At 39.4% G+C, this 15,444-nt stretch overlaps 3 protein-coding genes across 4 annotated transcripts in view; 2 read left to right on the top strand and 1 right to left on the bottom strand.

Annotated features, from left to right (window-relative positions):
* The window catches only part of pde3b (phosphodiesterase 3B), a 29,317-nt gene extending 24,804 nt beyond the window's left edge, over positions 1-4,513 (bottom strand). Inside the window, exon 1 of the mRNA XM_008310777.3 lies at positions 3,445-4,513. Within this exon, the coding sequence (XP_008308999.1) occupies positions 3,445-4,332 (888 nt within the window). The 5' untranslated portion in view covers positions 4,333-4,513. The remainder of the gene's footprint in view (positions 1-3,444) is intronic.
* A 1,597-nt stretch (positions 4,514-6,110) lies between these two features.
* On the top strand, positions 6,111-13,374 carry copb1 (COPI coat complex subunit beta 1). 2 transcript variants are annotated; one of them, XM_017032593.2, is made up of 23 exons: positions 6,112-6,266; positions 7,061-7,131; positions 7,645-7,795; positions 7,957-8,186; positions 8,302-8,471; positions 8,563-8,677; positions 8,770-8,862; positions 8,955-9,092; positions 9,193-9,312; positions 9,446-9,553; positions 10,032-10,178; positions 10,279-10,424; positions 10,542-10,638; positions 10,721-10,881; positions 10,972-11,092; positions 11,192-11,419; positions 11,593-11,772; positions 11,861-12,005; positions 12,113-12,232; positions 12,321-12,466; positions 12,564-12,653; positions 12,756-12,911; positions 13,068-13,374. In XM_017032593.2, exons 3-23 carry the CDS (start codon positions 7,705-7,707, stop codon positions 13,125-13,127), a joined length of 2,862 nt encoding a protein of 953 aa, XP_016888082.1. In that variant the 5' UTR covers positions 6,112-6,266; positions 7,061-7,131; positions 7,645-7,704; the 3' UTR covers positions 13,128-13,374. The 2 variants fall into 2 exon arrangements, with proteins under 2 accessions (XP_008308997.1, XP_016888082.1); XM_008310775.3 differs by lacking the exon at positions 7,061-7,131 and having other exon boundaries at positions 6,111-6,266.
* Positions 13,375-14,471: 1,097 nt separating this feature from the next.
* The window catches only part of rras2 (RAS related 2), a 29,191-nt gene continuing 28,218 nt past the window's right edge, over positions 14,472-15,444 (top strand). The window contains exon 1 of the mRNA XM_008310774.3: positions 14,472-15,428. Coding sequence (XP_008308996.1) covers positions 15,327-15,428 — 102 coding nt within the window. The 5' untranslated portion in view covers positions 14,472-15,326. The remainder of the gene's footprint in view (positions 15,429-15,444) is intronic.

The following is a 15,444-nucleotide window of genomic DNA, read 5'->3' as shown; positions in this document are numbered from 1 at the left end:
TCCGCAACAATTCTTTTTATTTAAAGTTATTATGAACGAACTCTGTCACAGCAGAGAAAATTTCCCGCTGAAAGACAGAAGATGAAATAACTCTGACTTCACAATCAACACTACATAAAGTTTTCTTATACATGTTTTGGAATCTAACTTTTCTTATTCAATAAAAATGTTTAGTTAAAATAAAAAAGATTTAGCATAATCTTAAGTGATTATTAGTAAATTGTGCATATTTTATATATAAAAAAAAACTTTATTTGTATTTCTGAAAACCACACCAGCTACGACCACCGACAAAAAAAAAACAAAAAAACGTTGTGTCAACTCATGTAATACTTCTGTTCTGATTCCTGTATGAAACTAACGCGAATAGTCTCCCCGGTCTACTGCAGGTCACACGTACACACCGACAGATGAGGGAATGAATCTGGAGAGTGTTGGAAGATCAAGGAAAGAATAAATTATGAGTTATTATTAGATAATCAAACTAGTTTGGGTTTGGTTTTTCAGGTTGTTTCATCGCATAAATGAATGTGACCCTTAATCTGCAAACAGCCTGAAACACAAGGAAGTGGAAAAACAACTGCTGGAAATGGTACAACGTAGACAGGGTGGATGTACATTTTTAGTTCTCTTATCAATTCTGAGCGCTCTGGAAGGACACAGAAACAATGCACTCCAAAAGACCGCTGTGCACAAACCTACTAACAGAGCTGGGGGACAAAACAATCGCCAATGACATGGGGACAGAGCCGTCTGTGTCAAGATACAACACAATGATAGGAGAATAATGAATCCTGTTGGATATACTGTATATTACTACAAGTACAGAAGGAAACATTACTAGAGCTTTTCTTTATGCACACTTCAACATGGGCCAGTATTATGGTAAACTACACCTAAAAAAAGTTTGAAAGTTGTAAGCAGACCAAACGGGTACCATGTACCATCGTTTTCACTGTTTATCCTTCACACATGCTCAGTGCGAGCAGCAAACAGAAGAGTTGGTCATCTGTGTGTGTGACAACGACTGATTGACTTCACATGAGCGACCCTCATCACACTGTACTGCATTCAAAGTCCGCTGCATTCAATGTGACGCTCATAGTTTTTACCTGACATTTTGTAACATAATTAAAAATTATATAATACAATCTATATTTTTTATAAGTGTTAATACCTACATATGACTTATTTTCACAATATCTGAGTGATAAACAAGCCTTTTTACACAGCAATAAAGTTTAGATGGGATCCTCTAGATCAGTGGTGTCAAACTCAAATTCAGAGTGGGCCAAAATTAAAAACTGGGACAAAGTCATGGGCTAAACTTAATATTTATTTATTGAAAAATGGATGGCAATTGTGCATGTTTCCCTTCTCTTTAGATATGTAATGTAGATTTTTAAAATAAAACATGTATCAGTAGTATTTGTTTCTTATTGTGTCTCTTTATCTGTAGCCTTTTGAGTCCCTTTTTGATGTAAATCTATAAAACAAAAATGCTATAACATAGCGCTTACACAATACTAGAAATCCTGCCAGTATACAGAGGCTATATACTAGCAGGCCAACTAGTACATATTTGATATGATCTTGCTGGTCAAATCTAACTATACGGTGGGCCAGATTTGACCCCCAGGCCTGAGTTTGACACGTGTGCTCTAGATGATGCAGTATTCAGTAAACAACAAAACTTACCAACCTGACATTTGAAAACATTCGAATTGCCAAATTAAGATTTTTCTGTATTTAGAAATAATTAAACTGTATTCAAACGGAATAGACCTTACTGAACGTAGTTACACACGTCATAAGTTAATTCAATTTTTAGAAGAGAAAGGAAAGCACATGACCAAACCATTTCTACATAGAAAGGTCTTGTTTGAATTTTGTGAAAAACACAATTGAATGTTTTTTCTTCAATTTTCAATAGTGGAGCCTATCAATTAGCTTCTCCGTGACGTCTATGAAGCATCGCGGTGTGGTGTGAAGCTGCTTGTGTTTACGCAGACTGGTTTCTGGTGTCTTTTCTATAGGTCTTGTGTACACTCAAGCTATATGTGGACAGATCATGTCTTTGTTTTTATGTGGAACCATATTGTAGGCCACATCATCCTTAAGATGACTTTTTTTGGTTTTCAAAATGCTTGATGGCCAGCACAATGGCATTGACAAACTCGTACATAACAAAAAATGATTTACTTTAATATAGATACACCAAGAAACTACATATATATATAAATTATATTTTTTAATTAATATTAAATAGTATGTAGTATGCTTACTGTACTTTCAAACTATAGGTACTGTTTAGTAACCTCTAGCATCAGACACCAGTCACTCCAATGAAAATTTACAGGTACGTTAAAAAATGGCGTGGTCTGTCACATCATGACCTTAACGTTGGGGGGTGGGGGGCGTCAGTGTTTATATTTATTTCCTTTATAAACATTTTAGAAAATATCATAAAATGCTACACACATGAACTGGGTAGTGAGGACTGTATTGCTCTCAGTGTGTGCTCTACTGCATTTGGAAGTAACCTAGTCTGTAGATGGAGTCATGTAACGTCAGGTGACCTTTTCACAACATTTTTCATTTTAAGGATCATGTGATTTGAGGGGCAAGAGCTGTAATTTTTCCATTGATCCTCAGTTCCAAAAAGAAATATCATCTTGAAAAAAAATACCAGGTTGAAAGAGAGAAAAAGAATAAAGAAAGACAAACAGTTGGGAAAGTGGACACCGTGTGTAGATGAGGGTATAACATCCAATTGAACTGGACGTGTGGGGCCGTCATGAGGTGAGAAACATGTTTTAGGGCAATGATGTTGAACTCTGAAGTTGCAGGCTATAATTTGGTGATCAAGCCAAAATTTGCATTCAGTCCCACCAAAATAATTATCCTAATTTATTGACATCGTCTATTTTTGACAAAAATTGGCTTGCTATTCATATATAACTATTCCACATAGGTATGACCTGTAAACATGAAACCGATTTGACAGAATTGCTAGAAGATTTTCTTCTTTTTTTTTTTATAAACTGGTGAAAATAACTTGGACTTGCACTTAAACCATGTCACTTCCTTTTAGCAAAGCATTTTCATCTGTGGATTTAACTCTAAAAACAATAATAATTAAAAATATTTAAAAAATATTATTTATAAATAAATAAACAAACAAAACTTGACTATACCACGTCTCCTCATTGAAGCATCTTCAGTCATGCCCTTGTTTTGTTGTGTCCTAGAAACGTATTTATTTACACGTTTGTAAAACTAAGACTTGAGTTAAGGGAACCAAGAGGATAACGTCTGACTTAACTTTTTTTTATATACAATCAGATGATAAAGACGGTGATACACAAATCGACCATCAGCCGATCAGTATTGATCCTAGACACATCAGTGGACTGACTGTAGTCCTGTACGAGGAGCACCTACCTGTTCTCTGGATATACAGGGTAACGAGGGTCTGCGAGGCATTTTACAACTGCCATAATAACTGGTCGACGTTTCCCCCAGTGAGACACAGCTGGACCTCCTCCTTGATCGGATCACTGGGACTTTTTCCTCCGCACTGGAAGTGCTACTCGAGGCTTCCTTCAACGGGTAGTAACGGTCAAACGTGAGCCCCAGCAGGCAGCCGGAGAGCCCGGCGAGGCAGGCGAAGAGCGGGCTGAGCAGAGCAGGCAGTCCGCTCAAACTTGTGAAAGAGACCAACCATACCAGGCTGGCAAAGACCAGTACAAGAACACTGTGTTTGAGTTTGAGTGTGGGAATCAGTGTTAGCAGACCCACACATCCCAGCACGAAGAACAACCTGCCCACCATTTGCATCTGGTGCTGCTCCTCTCCCCACTGCAAAAACCGCAAAACCAAGAAATCCCCGAGGAAACACGAGGCTGGCAGCGACACTAGCCAACATTTGCTCCCCTCTTTCCTTTTCCTCCGCAGGTAAAACGTCAGAAAGAAGAAAGCACATCCTATGCTGAACAGAGGGCTGGCGGACTGCGAGAAGCCCCACAAAAAAGTCCGCAAATCCCACAGCGAGTCACTTTGCAAGCTCTTGGAAATCAGGAGAGAAACCGCGAAGATGACAAACGCGCCGACGTAGAGCGCGGAGACCTTCAACAGTTTGGAATCGAGAACATCTTCGTTGCAAATCCTGCACACGTTTAACCAAAATCCCCACTGGTGGTCCTGTTTGAGGGGGGTGACGCAGCTCTTCACATAGCCGTTCCTGAAACCCTCCGAGCTGTTTACACGTCCAGAGCTGTCGTGGTGCCTTGTTTTACCGTGCAGGACCTCTCCTTCCTCCCGTGCAGCCATGGCTCGACTATGGCTCCACGTTTCCCCTCGAAACTTCCCTCGGCTGCTACTCTTCACGCCGTGTTAACGCTCGACTACATGACAGCGAACGCACTTCATGGTCACTCAAACGTGCTCCAGCACTTGGACTAAAGAAAGAAGGTGAGGTGTTGTTTTTGCACAAAATCGACCTCATTGTCGCCCCCTATGGGCCACAACCCAGAACCTCAGGAATGTGATGGGATAAATGTGGCGCTCTTGACCCACTCCTAAACTGTAAACATAGAAACGTCCCTGTAAGGTTTGCATTAGAACTCATTGCATATATGAAAAAAAATCACTATTTTTCCACAGACATTATTTTAAAAGTGACAAAATCACATTTTCAGCGTCTCAATAAAACCGATTAAATAATGTGCATATAAGCGTTCTCCCTCACACCATTACCTCACTCGGCGTACTGACATTCGATTGGTTATTTGGTGCTCACGTGATCTATGGCGTCAAAGTATTTAGGAAGTGTTTTCATTAATGTATTTAAATTAAAGTAAAACAAATGCACTAAAATATACTGCAATTTATCATGTTAATTTTAAAACCTCCATATATTGGTCTTTTAGAACATAAAGGTTCCGGTCTGATGTAAAGAGGTGTATGTCCCTCTAGTTTATAATTGATATACTATATGAAAATTTTATAAACTATTATGTAGTGTAAAAGAATATATAGGGGAAATATGTAGGCATTGTATTTTTCATTTGGTTTTGTAGGGAATCGTCGAAACTAAAATAATAAATAAGTAAATTTGCGCGAAATGCAATAAACCAAGTATAATATTTCATTTTATATCAAATAAAACAAGGTTAAATTGTTCGATTACGAGAATGATAAATTGGGGGTTATATTAACACCGATTGTTATGTTTCCTTTTTAAATCCCAGACTGCCTTTCGCATTTCCCTTTTCATTGATTTATTTAAAATAAAATTTATATTTTCTATATTTCCTATATTTTTAGTTAGTATATTATTTAATTTATTCGCTGATTCAGAAAACTGTTTAACGAACAAAAACTTTACGATGCTTTGCCTTTTTATTCCACTAGATGTCGTACTTATTTAATGCGTCTTGTAATATTTTCCATGCAATACACATCTACCAACGTATAATTAGTGTGGATGTTTAATTACAAAGTAAATTATTTTAGCAAAAAATATGGTAAGATACAGTATGTGCATTACTGTGGCTAAAACTGTTTAACATAAAGTAACTACGTACTTACATATTTTATATATAAATATGGACCTCAAACAACCCTTTCAGTTTTCGAGTTAATATATGGTAGTATGTATCATTTACATAAATATTATACACAGTTTTAAGGTATTTGTATTTAAAGCAAATTCAGACAACTAATTTCCTCCAGCTGTGTAGCCACATAGAGGCAGTGTTCCCCGGCCATATTTGAATTTAGACTTTAAAATTAAAATGGTTGGAAAGGTTTTTGGAACTACCTACTTAACTGAGCTCCTTCATTTACTTTAAAACCTGTTTAAGAAAAAAGGAGTGTTTAGGGGTTATATAGTGCTGAATACACCTGTTTAAAGCTTTTACACAGTTCAGAACATAATTGATGTTAAGTGAAGCAAACAATGATAGCACCAGCTTTCAAATGCACAGTATGTATTTTAGAAGACTAAACGGAAAGACCAAGGAAAATCAAATATTTATTTTCGAATGAATGACCAACAATGTTTGTTTTTTCAAAGCGCGTCTGTAAAGTTTGAACCTTCTGCCACACTGTAGGAGTGATGTGGCTCGGAGAGTGATCTTCCACGTCAGTAGGAAGTGGAGCGGCGACAGCTCGACCGAAGGAGGTTTTCCTTCCTACAGATGTAAATATCCACAAACTAGGATATTCGGGGTCACTTTGTTGGAAACAAGACGTGCACTTGGGTGAGGCATATAGTAATTTTTCTATTAACACGAGTGATCTGTATTTTCTTGAGCTGTGAGAACTGTACATTAAACTAGCTAACGTTACCGTCCTCCATTTCACTGTGTGTCAGCGCATACGCTATCCTAGTTAGCAGGTTAGCATTCACACATTCTGCACAATTTAGGGAAATTCAAAGATTTCGTTATTGGTTACTGTATTCATTACTTCATTACAGGTTTTGTCTACACAGTTGTATTGTAGTTTAAGGTTAGATCATTTATGTTTTTATCCTTCCGCTGCCTTTGCAGGCTGCGGTGCGGTTCTTATGGTGCTAACACTGCGTGTAAAGGTCTGTTGTATTATGACAGAAAAATATTTTCTACCATCAGTATACGGTAGACGTGATTACATTCCGAGTGGTTTTAAGTATTACTCATTAAAACCTCCAAACATGTAGAGAGAATTGACGCCGTCGCGAAACATTTGAGCTGTCGATTGAATGAAAACTTCGATCAATGATTACATAAAGTAGTTCTTAAATATGTCGCTATGTGTACTGGAGTTAAGTAACAACCCTCCTCTATCTACGCTATGCTAAGTTGCTAAGAGGCTTAATAATCCTCAGTAGATTTGTATTCACCTGCTCTATTACAACTAAAAGCATCTGCCTAACCACGTCAATGGCGTCAAATGTGACAGCAGGATTTTATTAATTCAATTAAGCCTCTACTGCTCATCCTTTCCTTTACTACATTATCGCCATTGTCTAGACACGTCAGTGACTCTTTTTACCTTCTCTCTGCTCAACTAGAGATTCACTAGATCAGTGGTTCTCAAATTGTGGAACACGTCCCACTGGTGGTACGCAAGCGCTCTCTAGTGGTACGTGGGGAAAATTAATACTTTCACATTACATTTTCAAATGAATAAATCTGAAACATACCATGCATAATTAATACAACATTTAAACAAATATTTCTAAACATCTCTCCTGTGGTGGAAGCTAATAGAGAAGGCCTATGATGCTATATTCTAATGTTGGTCATCATGGCTGTACTCAGAGAGCTCAATGTTTTCTCATGTGGTACAGAGTAGAAAAAGTGGAGAACCACTGCACTAGATGTGATGTCCTGGCTTGATACATTCGAAATCTAATTCTCTTACTTCTGTCAGTTTTACAGTTGTACAGTTGATTTAATGTTACGTCTCAAGTCTACATCCACCAGAAATTATATACTATTGACTTGTCAACGTAACAGTTTTTCTTTGTTTAGCTTCAGTTGCTTTCAGGGATCTACAAATCTTGCACTATTTTTAATATTTGCCCTACAGAGCAACGTGTGTGTATGCTATATATTGGCTATATAATAATTTACATTCTTCTGTTTCTCATAGGTGTTATCCTGTGTTGTCATTTATTGGATTCTCCGTCACAAATAGGGGCCTGGCAGCAAAATGACGGCTGCAGAGAATGTTTGTTACACTCTGATCAATGTTTCATCTGACTCAGAACCCCCCTCTGAAGTCAGTCTGAAAACAGATCTAGGTAAAAAAACAAAAAAAAAACAATTTGACATTTCAATGCATACTTCCTCCTCTCTATCCAATTATTTTTAAATACTTTTCTTGTAAACACATCTGCTACATATATAGGGGTGTAGTTTCACATTTACCTTTCATTGTAATTAACCTAAACTTCTCCCATAGAAAAAGGGGAGATCAAGGCAAAGACTGAGGCCCTGAAGAAGGTCATCATCATGATCCTTAATGGTGAGAAGTTGCCAGGGCTACTGATGACCATCATCCGCTTTGTGCTGCCACTTCAGGACCACACTATAAAGAAGCTCCTGCTTGTGTTTTGGGAGATTGTTCCCAAAACCACTCCTGATGGCAAGCTGCTGCAGGAGATGATCCTGGTTTGTGATGCCTACAGGAAGGTGAGCTTGAAAAGTTCTGACCAAACTTTTGCTTGTAATATATGTTGGTCTTATAATATCATCTTAGCCATGTTAGAGACGTTTATTCATCAAAATAACTTTCTTTAAATTTTAGGATCTGCAACACCCTAACGAGTTCATCCGTGGCTCCACCCTGCGCTTCCTGTGCAAACTGAAGGAGTCTGAGTTGCTGGAGCCCCTCATGCCCGCAATCAGAGCTTGTCTGGAGCACCGTCACAGCTATGTGCGCCGAAATGCAGTCCTGGCAATTTACACCATCTATAGGTATAGTTTAACTAAGTAGTATAAACTTTAAAAAAAAATTACTGCTGTTTTTATGCCATGGATAAGCAATAAATGATTTTTCTTTTTGTAGGAATTTTGAACACCTTATTCCTGATGCACCAGAGCTGATCCACGACTTCCTTGTTAATGAGAAAGATGCCAGCTGTAAGAGAAATGCTTTCATGATGCTGATTCATGCAGATCAGGTCTGTTGTAACACATTTCATGATCTCCTTCATTTCTGTGCAGCTAATAAAAAGTTTAACCCTAAAGTTTAACCCTTCTCTCACATTTTCAGGATCGAGCCCTGGATTACCTCAGCACTTGTATCGACCAAGTCCACACCTTTGGTGACATTCTTCAGCTGGTCATTGTGGAGCTCATTTACAAAGTCAGTTCAAACCCTTTATAATGTAGACTCAAGTCTCAACTTTCTTGTCACAGTATCAGTATCAGTTTGCTGTTTGTACCCATTGTCTTTAGGTCTGCCATGCTAACCCCTCTGAGCGTGCCCGGTTCATCCGCTGCATATACAACCTGCTGCAGTCCTCCAGCCCAGCTGTGAAGTATGAAGCTGCTGGAACTCTTGTAACACTATCGAGTGCTCCCACAGCCATCAAGGTATATCAATGAGAATCAGAGACATAAGGGAACTCATATTACCTGTATTTGACCCTAGGTTTAGTATAGTGTCTCATGCACCTTTCTTTGTGTGCCCCAGGCTGCTGCACAGTGCTACATTGATTTGATCATTAAGGAGAGCGACAACAATGTGAAGCTGATTGTTCTCGATCGCTTAATTGAACTGAAGGACCATCCCACTCATGAGCGTGTTCTCCAGGTAAAAACTGTGCTAAAAACTCAAATTCTTAAATTAACCAAGATTTTAACACCCAGAATGCTTACATTTTATATCTAAGGTGCCAATAAAATAAAGATACAAAATAATGCTAATGGTGTTTTTTTGGATCCAGGACCTGGTGATGGACATTCTGCGTGTTCTCACCACTCCTGACCTGGAAGTCAGAAAGAAGACCTTGCAGCTGGCACTGGACCTTGTCTCCTCCCGTAACGTAGAAGAGGTCAGTTTCATCCAAGTACTGTACATAGATGTGTTTCAACTCCTATGCTAATTATGCAGCATGTTTGTACTGGTTAAAACACAAGAAGAACATGAAGGAAAAATATATATTTTTTATATTATATTTTTATATTAAGTTTTTTATAAGTAATATTCTGGTGAGTGAATTTGTTACCCCAGAAGCACTAGATGGTAAATACTGCACAGGTACTTCTGTACACAGTAATTGTGCAGAAGAATTCAATCATATGAATGTGTGGTGGTGTTAGAAGCTTATAATAAAAATGAAGCAGTGCAATTAGGTCCCCAATTCAGAATGGAAATCTAAGGTATTGAATCTTACCTAAGTTTGAATGATGTGAACATATCCTTAAGTTCTCATGTAGACCACAGGAGCCCAGTTATTATGTGGCTGCTGCAAAGACAAATCTAATGTACTACATCAGTAGTGACCTGTTTTTTTTATTGTTATATTGCAGCTAGTGATTGTTTTGAAGAAAGAAGTGATCAAAACAAACAACGTGACAGAACACGAAGACACTGATAAGTACAGGCAGCTGTTGGTGCGAACTCTCCATTCCTGCAGCGTCCGCTTCCCTGACATGGCAGCCAATGTCATACCTGTGGTAGGACTCTCAATTTCTGTGTGAACTCCTTGAGACAAAGCCTGTTTTCACATGTTTATTCATAATTATAATTTTCTGTTTTGTCTGTGATGCTTCACAGCTCATGGAATTTTTAAGTGACACTAATGAGGCAGCTGCAGCCGATGTGCTGGAGTTTGTACGAGAGGCTATTCAGAGATTCGACAGTTTGAGACCCCTCATCATCGAGAAGATGCTGGAAGTCTTCCACGCTATTAAAACTGTCAAGTAAGGCTTTGAGGTCTTATTTTGTTTTTTTAATGCTCTAAGGCATTTGTTTGGTTTATATTAATTAGGATTCAGGAAAAAAAGTTCTCAAGTTCTGGTGTCATTTCTGTGTGCCAGGATTTACAGGGGAGCTCTGTGGATCCTGGGAGAATACTGCAGCACCAAAGATGACATACAGAATGTGATGACAGAAGTACGCAGGTCACTGGGAGAGGTAGGACTGTTCGTATTCTCAAATCACACATCTGCAGTTATTATTGTAGTCAGTTAAAATGCCTGTGGTTTATTTTGTTTAGATACCAATTGTAGAAAATGAGATAAAGAAAGAGACCGGGGAGGTAAAGCCAGAGGATGAAGTAAGTGCAGCTCCAGCCCAGAAACTGGTGACAGAGATGGGCACCTACGTCACACAAAGTGCTCTTAGCTCCTCCAGACCTTCAAAAAAAGAGGAAGACAGGTAAAAGAAATGGACATCATCATCGACAGCCCATGGTGTTTTACAATCCACCTGACCAAGTTAACACTGATATTTTACTCATTATTCTAGACCTCCACTGAGAGGCTTCCTGATGGACGGGGACTTCTACGTCGCAGCTTCCCTGGCCACCACCCTAACCAAACTGGCTCTGCGCTATGTTGCTATTGTTCAGGACAAAAAGAAACAAAATGTGAGGAGTTACTTCTTTGCTTAACAAAGAAAAATCACTGACTAATCAATGTCTATTTTTATTTTCCTCTAACCTATGTTTCCATGTGTTTGCCTTTAGTCCTTTGTCGCTGAGGCCATGCTGATCATGGTCACTGTGCTACATCTGGGCAAGTCCTCTCTGCCCAAAAAGCCAATTACAGACGATGACGTGGACCGCATCTCGCTTTGCCTGAAGGTCCTCTCAGAGTGCTCCCCCCTTATGAATGACATTTTCAACAAAGAGTGCCGCAAGTCCCTGTCACACATGCTGACTATCAGGCTGGAGGAAGAGAAGCTGTCGCAGAAGGTAATGACAGCTGACAGGGTCATCATATGTATGTGAGATCCTCCAACGTACTTGGTTAAAATGTTGACTCAGAATTCTGTTTTTCTTTGTTCCTTGGTCATTTTTGTTTGGCTTGACTATGGCCATGTTCATTTTCCGTGCCAACAGTGTATTGTTGTTTTTTTTGTCTACAGAAAGAGTCTGAGAAGCGTAATGTCACAGTGCAGGCAGACGACCCCATCTCCTTCATGCAGCTCACAGCCAAAAATGAAATGACCTCTAAAGAGGACCAGTTCCAGCTCAGCCTCCTGGCTGCTATGGGCAACACTCAGAGGAAGGAAGCTGCTGATCCACTGGCTTCAAAGCTCAACAAGGTGATTTATAAGAAAATCTCCTGCAAATCTCAGTTATAATCATTTATGTTTAAACTGAATGATGAATAATTTTATTTCTTTCATTTAGGTGACTCAGCTAACTGGTTTCTCGGACCCTGTATACGCAGAAGCCTATGTTCATGTCAATCAGTATGACATTGTGTTGGATGTGCTGGTGGTCAACCAAACCAGTGACACTCTCCAGAACTGCACATTAGAGCTGGCCACATTAGGTCAGTGGAGTCACAGGGTTCCTCCTGTATTTAATCAGATTCAAAGAGCCCAGGTGTAATTACATTTCAAAGTGGTGGTAACAAAAGGGTTTGTTTGTTTTACAAAGGTGATCTGAAGCTGGTGGAGAAACCTTCTCCCCTAACTCTGGCTCCTCACGATTTTGCAAACATCAAGGCTAACGTCAAAGTGGCTTCAACTGAAAATGGCATCATATTTGGCAACATTGGTGAGAGGCGAACTTCTGTTCTTGTTGCTCGATTCTGCCATTGTGTAGCCTTGAGTGTTGTCTGAGGATTGTCTGATTCTGTTTCAAGTGTACGACGTGTCGGGGGCTGCCAGCGACAGAAACTGCGTGGTCCTCAGTGACATCCACATTGACATTATGGACTACATCCAGCCAGCTTCCTGCACAGATGCAGAGTTCAGACAGATGTGGGCAGAGTTTGAATGGGAGAACAAGGTTTGTTCTGTGTTTATGCGCTGAACAGCGAACATATTTTATAAAGTGCATTTAAAAAATGAATAAAAACTATTCTGAAATGCTTTTGTTTTTTTAGGTGACCGTGAACACCAATATCATTGATCTGAACGAATATCTTCAGCACATCCTTAAATCCACCAACATGAAATGTCTGACGCCTGAGAAGGTTAATATGACATACAGGACATGAAACTATTCACTGATATTAGCTTATTTTTGTGCTGTGCCCTGAAAACAAATGGAAAATGTATCATTGTTTATTAAACAGGCGCTGTCTGGCTTCTGCGGCTTCATGGCTGCCAACCTTTATGCTCGTTCTATCTTTGGGGAAGATGCTCTGGCCAATGTCAGCATCGAGAAGCCCATCCACCTGGGCCCCGATGCACCAGTCAATGGACACATACGCATCAGAGCCAAGAGTCAGGTGGGTCACAGCTGCTGGACAAACAAACAAGCAATGATGTAAAAAAACAAAAGGGCATTAGCTTGGCATGGGTGCAGTTCCACAGATCTATGTTTGTTTTTACTCGGTTAATACATTTAACCTGTTTTAATATCCTTTCCCACCTTATTTTCACAGGGGATGGCTTTAAGCCTAGGAGACAAAATCAACCTTTCCCAGAAGAAGATGACCATCTGACAGGCCTCCAATCCAGCACACCCTCTTTCAGTACAGCAAATTATGAAGTCTATATGATTAAATTGCTTGTGCTTCTTTTGTTATCATTATTGTCAGCATCTATGCCACAGTCATGTCCTTGTCTTTTTTTCTTTACAATAAACATAAACAAAGTTTGTGTTAATGCTGTTATTTGAGTCATTATTACTGCAACTGTAGATGGTTAAGCTGTATGATTTCAATTTTTAAATAAAGAAACTTGTATTGACATGCTCTTTGTTAAATTCTAACATATAAATAAACACTATGTTGTTTGTAAAAATTAAATTCTAACATATAAATAAACACTAATTATGTTGTTTGTAAAATAGAAAAGAAAAACGACAGGCGACAAGGTATATGTGAATATAATATTTAAAAAATAATTCTTGCCCTAAGGCAGGGGTGTCAAACATATGGCCCGTGGGTCAAAATCGGCCCACTTGGGGTTGCAATCTGGCCTGTTTGATGAATTTTGAAAATAAAGAAATACACAAACCCAATCATGTTGAGGAAATGTTTTTTTAAATTATATTTTCATTAAATGTGAGAATTTGTTTAATGTACTTTTTTGCATGAAAACAAAGGGGAAAAGACAGACTATTTGATATTTAAAGGTAATTGTGTTACAATTGTACCGGTCCCGCCCACTTGAACCAAAATGAGTTTGACACCCCAGCCCTAAGGTATTTTACCCTTGGTTGTCACTTTCTTGTTGCTCTTGTCATACACTAGAGGGCAGTGTGGTTCCTATAAATGCTTTACACTTAGGTCGTGTCACCACCGCACGTAAGATTGAGCCAAGTGTCACACAATTTCACAATGTTTATTTTGCCATTTCAGTTACACAGACTGGAGAATAATCTCCCCCTCCTCCCCAGCCTTGTGATCTACAGTAACAACGCTAACTGGACACTCCACTCCACGATGACGTCATTATGACACCATCACCTCAGCCCCTATCTTCCCTTGTATTCATAACAAATATCAACAAAGCAGCTTTATTTAGTCACTTATCAATTATTGTTTATCCGACATTTTAACCCTTGAAAATTCCCCTTAGAGTTCTCAAGGTTCTATGTTTACTTTATACTTTTAACTATGAGTGGACGACACAAAATTAGAGCTTACACAGAAAGAAACATTTACGAAATATATTATTATTAATAATATTATTATTAATATATTATTATATTATAAATATATTATATTGCAATTTAATTTTATATTTATATTATTTATATTTTTTATATTTATGTGGTGGTTTTTTAATGTTTTTTTAATATTTATCCTTTTTTTGTTAATATGATGTTTTAGCATTTTGGTACATTGTTGTTGTACAGCTGAAAAATCAGGCTTTATTTGTCACCAGATCCCCATGCTAAATATGCGGCTTGTAAGTGTTTTGATCAAGTGAAGGGATAGAAAAAAGTAATGTTGTACCAACACACCCAACTCAAGCAACGGGATATTACATCTGCCTTCATAGCACCCTCTGCAGGGAACGTTAGGAGTCATTTATATCAACAATATGAACACTGAAGGATGAGCAACTTTACATGTCGAACTGTATATGGCAGGAACAGCAGTGGAAATGTTTGTATATTTGTAAACACGTAAGGAATATTGTGAAAACTACAGTAAAACTATTAGCGGACTAATATAGTGATACTGCTGGTCCTGGTGAACCTCCTGACATAACCTGGAGCAAGTGGTCATGGCTTTATTAAAATAGCTGTGGAAAAAAAGTGTGTGTGCGCGCGCGCGCGTTCGTGCATGTGATGCTCGGCAGTCAGTCACACACACACACACACAGCCTGTAGAGGGGCCCCTAGCGCCAGCCCTCAGTACTGGTCTGGCTGATTACTCCCACTGGTGGATCCAGATCTCTGACTATCGCAGTGTTTTGTCGGAGGCTGAAACACGCTCACACGTATGGACAGTGACTCGTAGCTCCGCCACCAAGACTCTGTCTCCACCCGTGCACACTTACTCACCAGACCGCACCGACCGACCGCCTAGTGGCTTCTGTTCGCTGTCCGGCGTCACCTCTGCGGGGCCTCCTCAGTTTTGACGAGAGAAAAGTGGGTGTTTGCTGTTCACTGGTGTTCCGGCGGCGGCGGAGGCGGCGGCGGCAGCAACAGCGGCGGCGGCGGCACAGAGCCCAGAGAAGTGTCCTCGATGGCAGGCTGGAAGGACGGCTCGGTGCAGGAGAAGTATCGGCTGGTGGTGGTCGGAGGCGGTGGTGTCGGGAAATCAGCCCTGACTATTCAGTTCATTCAGGTCAGTGTGGTAAAGC

This window comes from Cynoglossus semilaevis, chromosome 5 (assembly GCF_000523025.1).
Source record: "Cynoglossus semilaevis isolate Cse_v1.0 chromosome 5, Cse_v1.0, whole genome shotgun sequence".
NCBI classification, from domain to species: Eukaryota; Metazoa; Chordata; class Actinopteri; order Pleuronectiformes; family Cynoglossidae; genus Cynoglossus; species Cynoglossus semilaevis.
The sequence above is the reverse complement of the archived record's forward strand: the minus strand, read 5'-3'. Positions and strand labels throughout refer to the sequence as shown.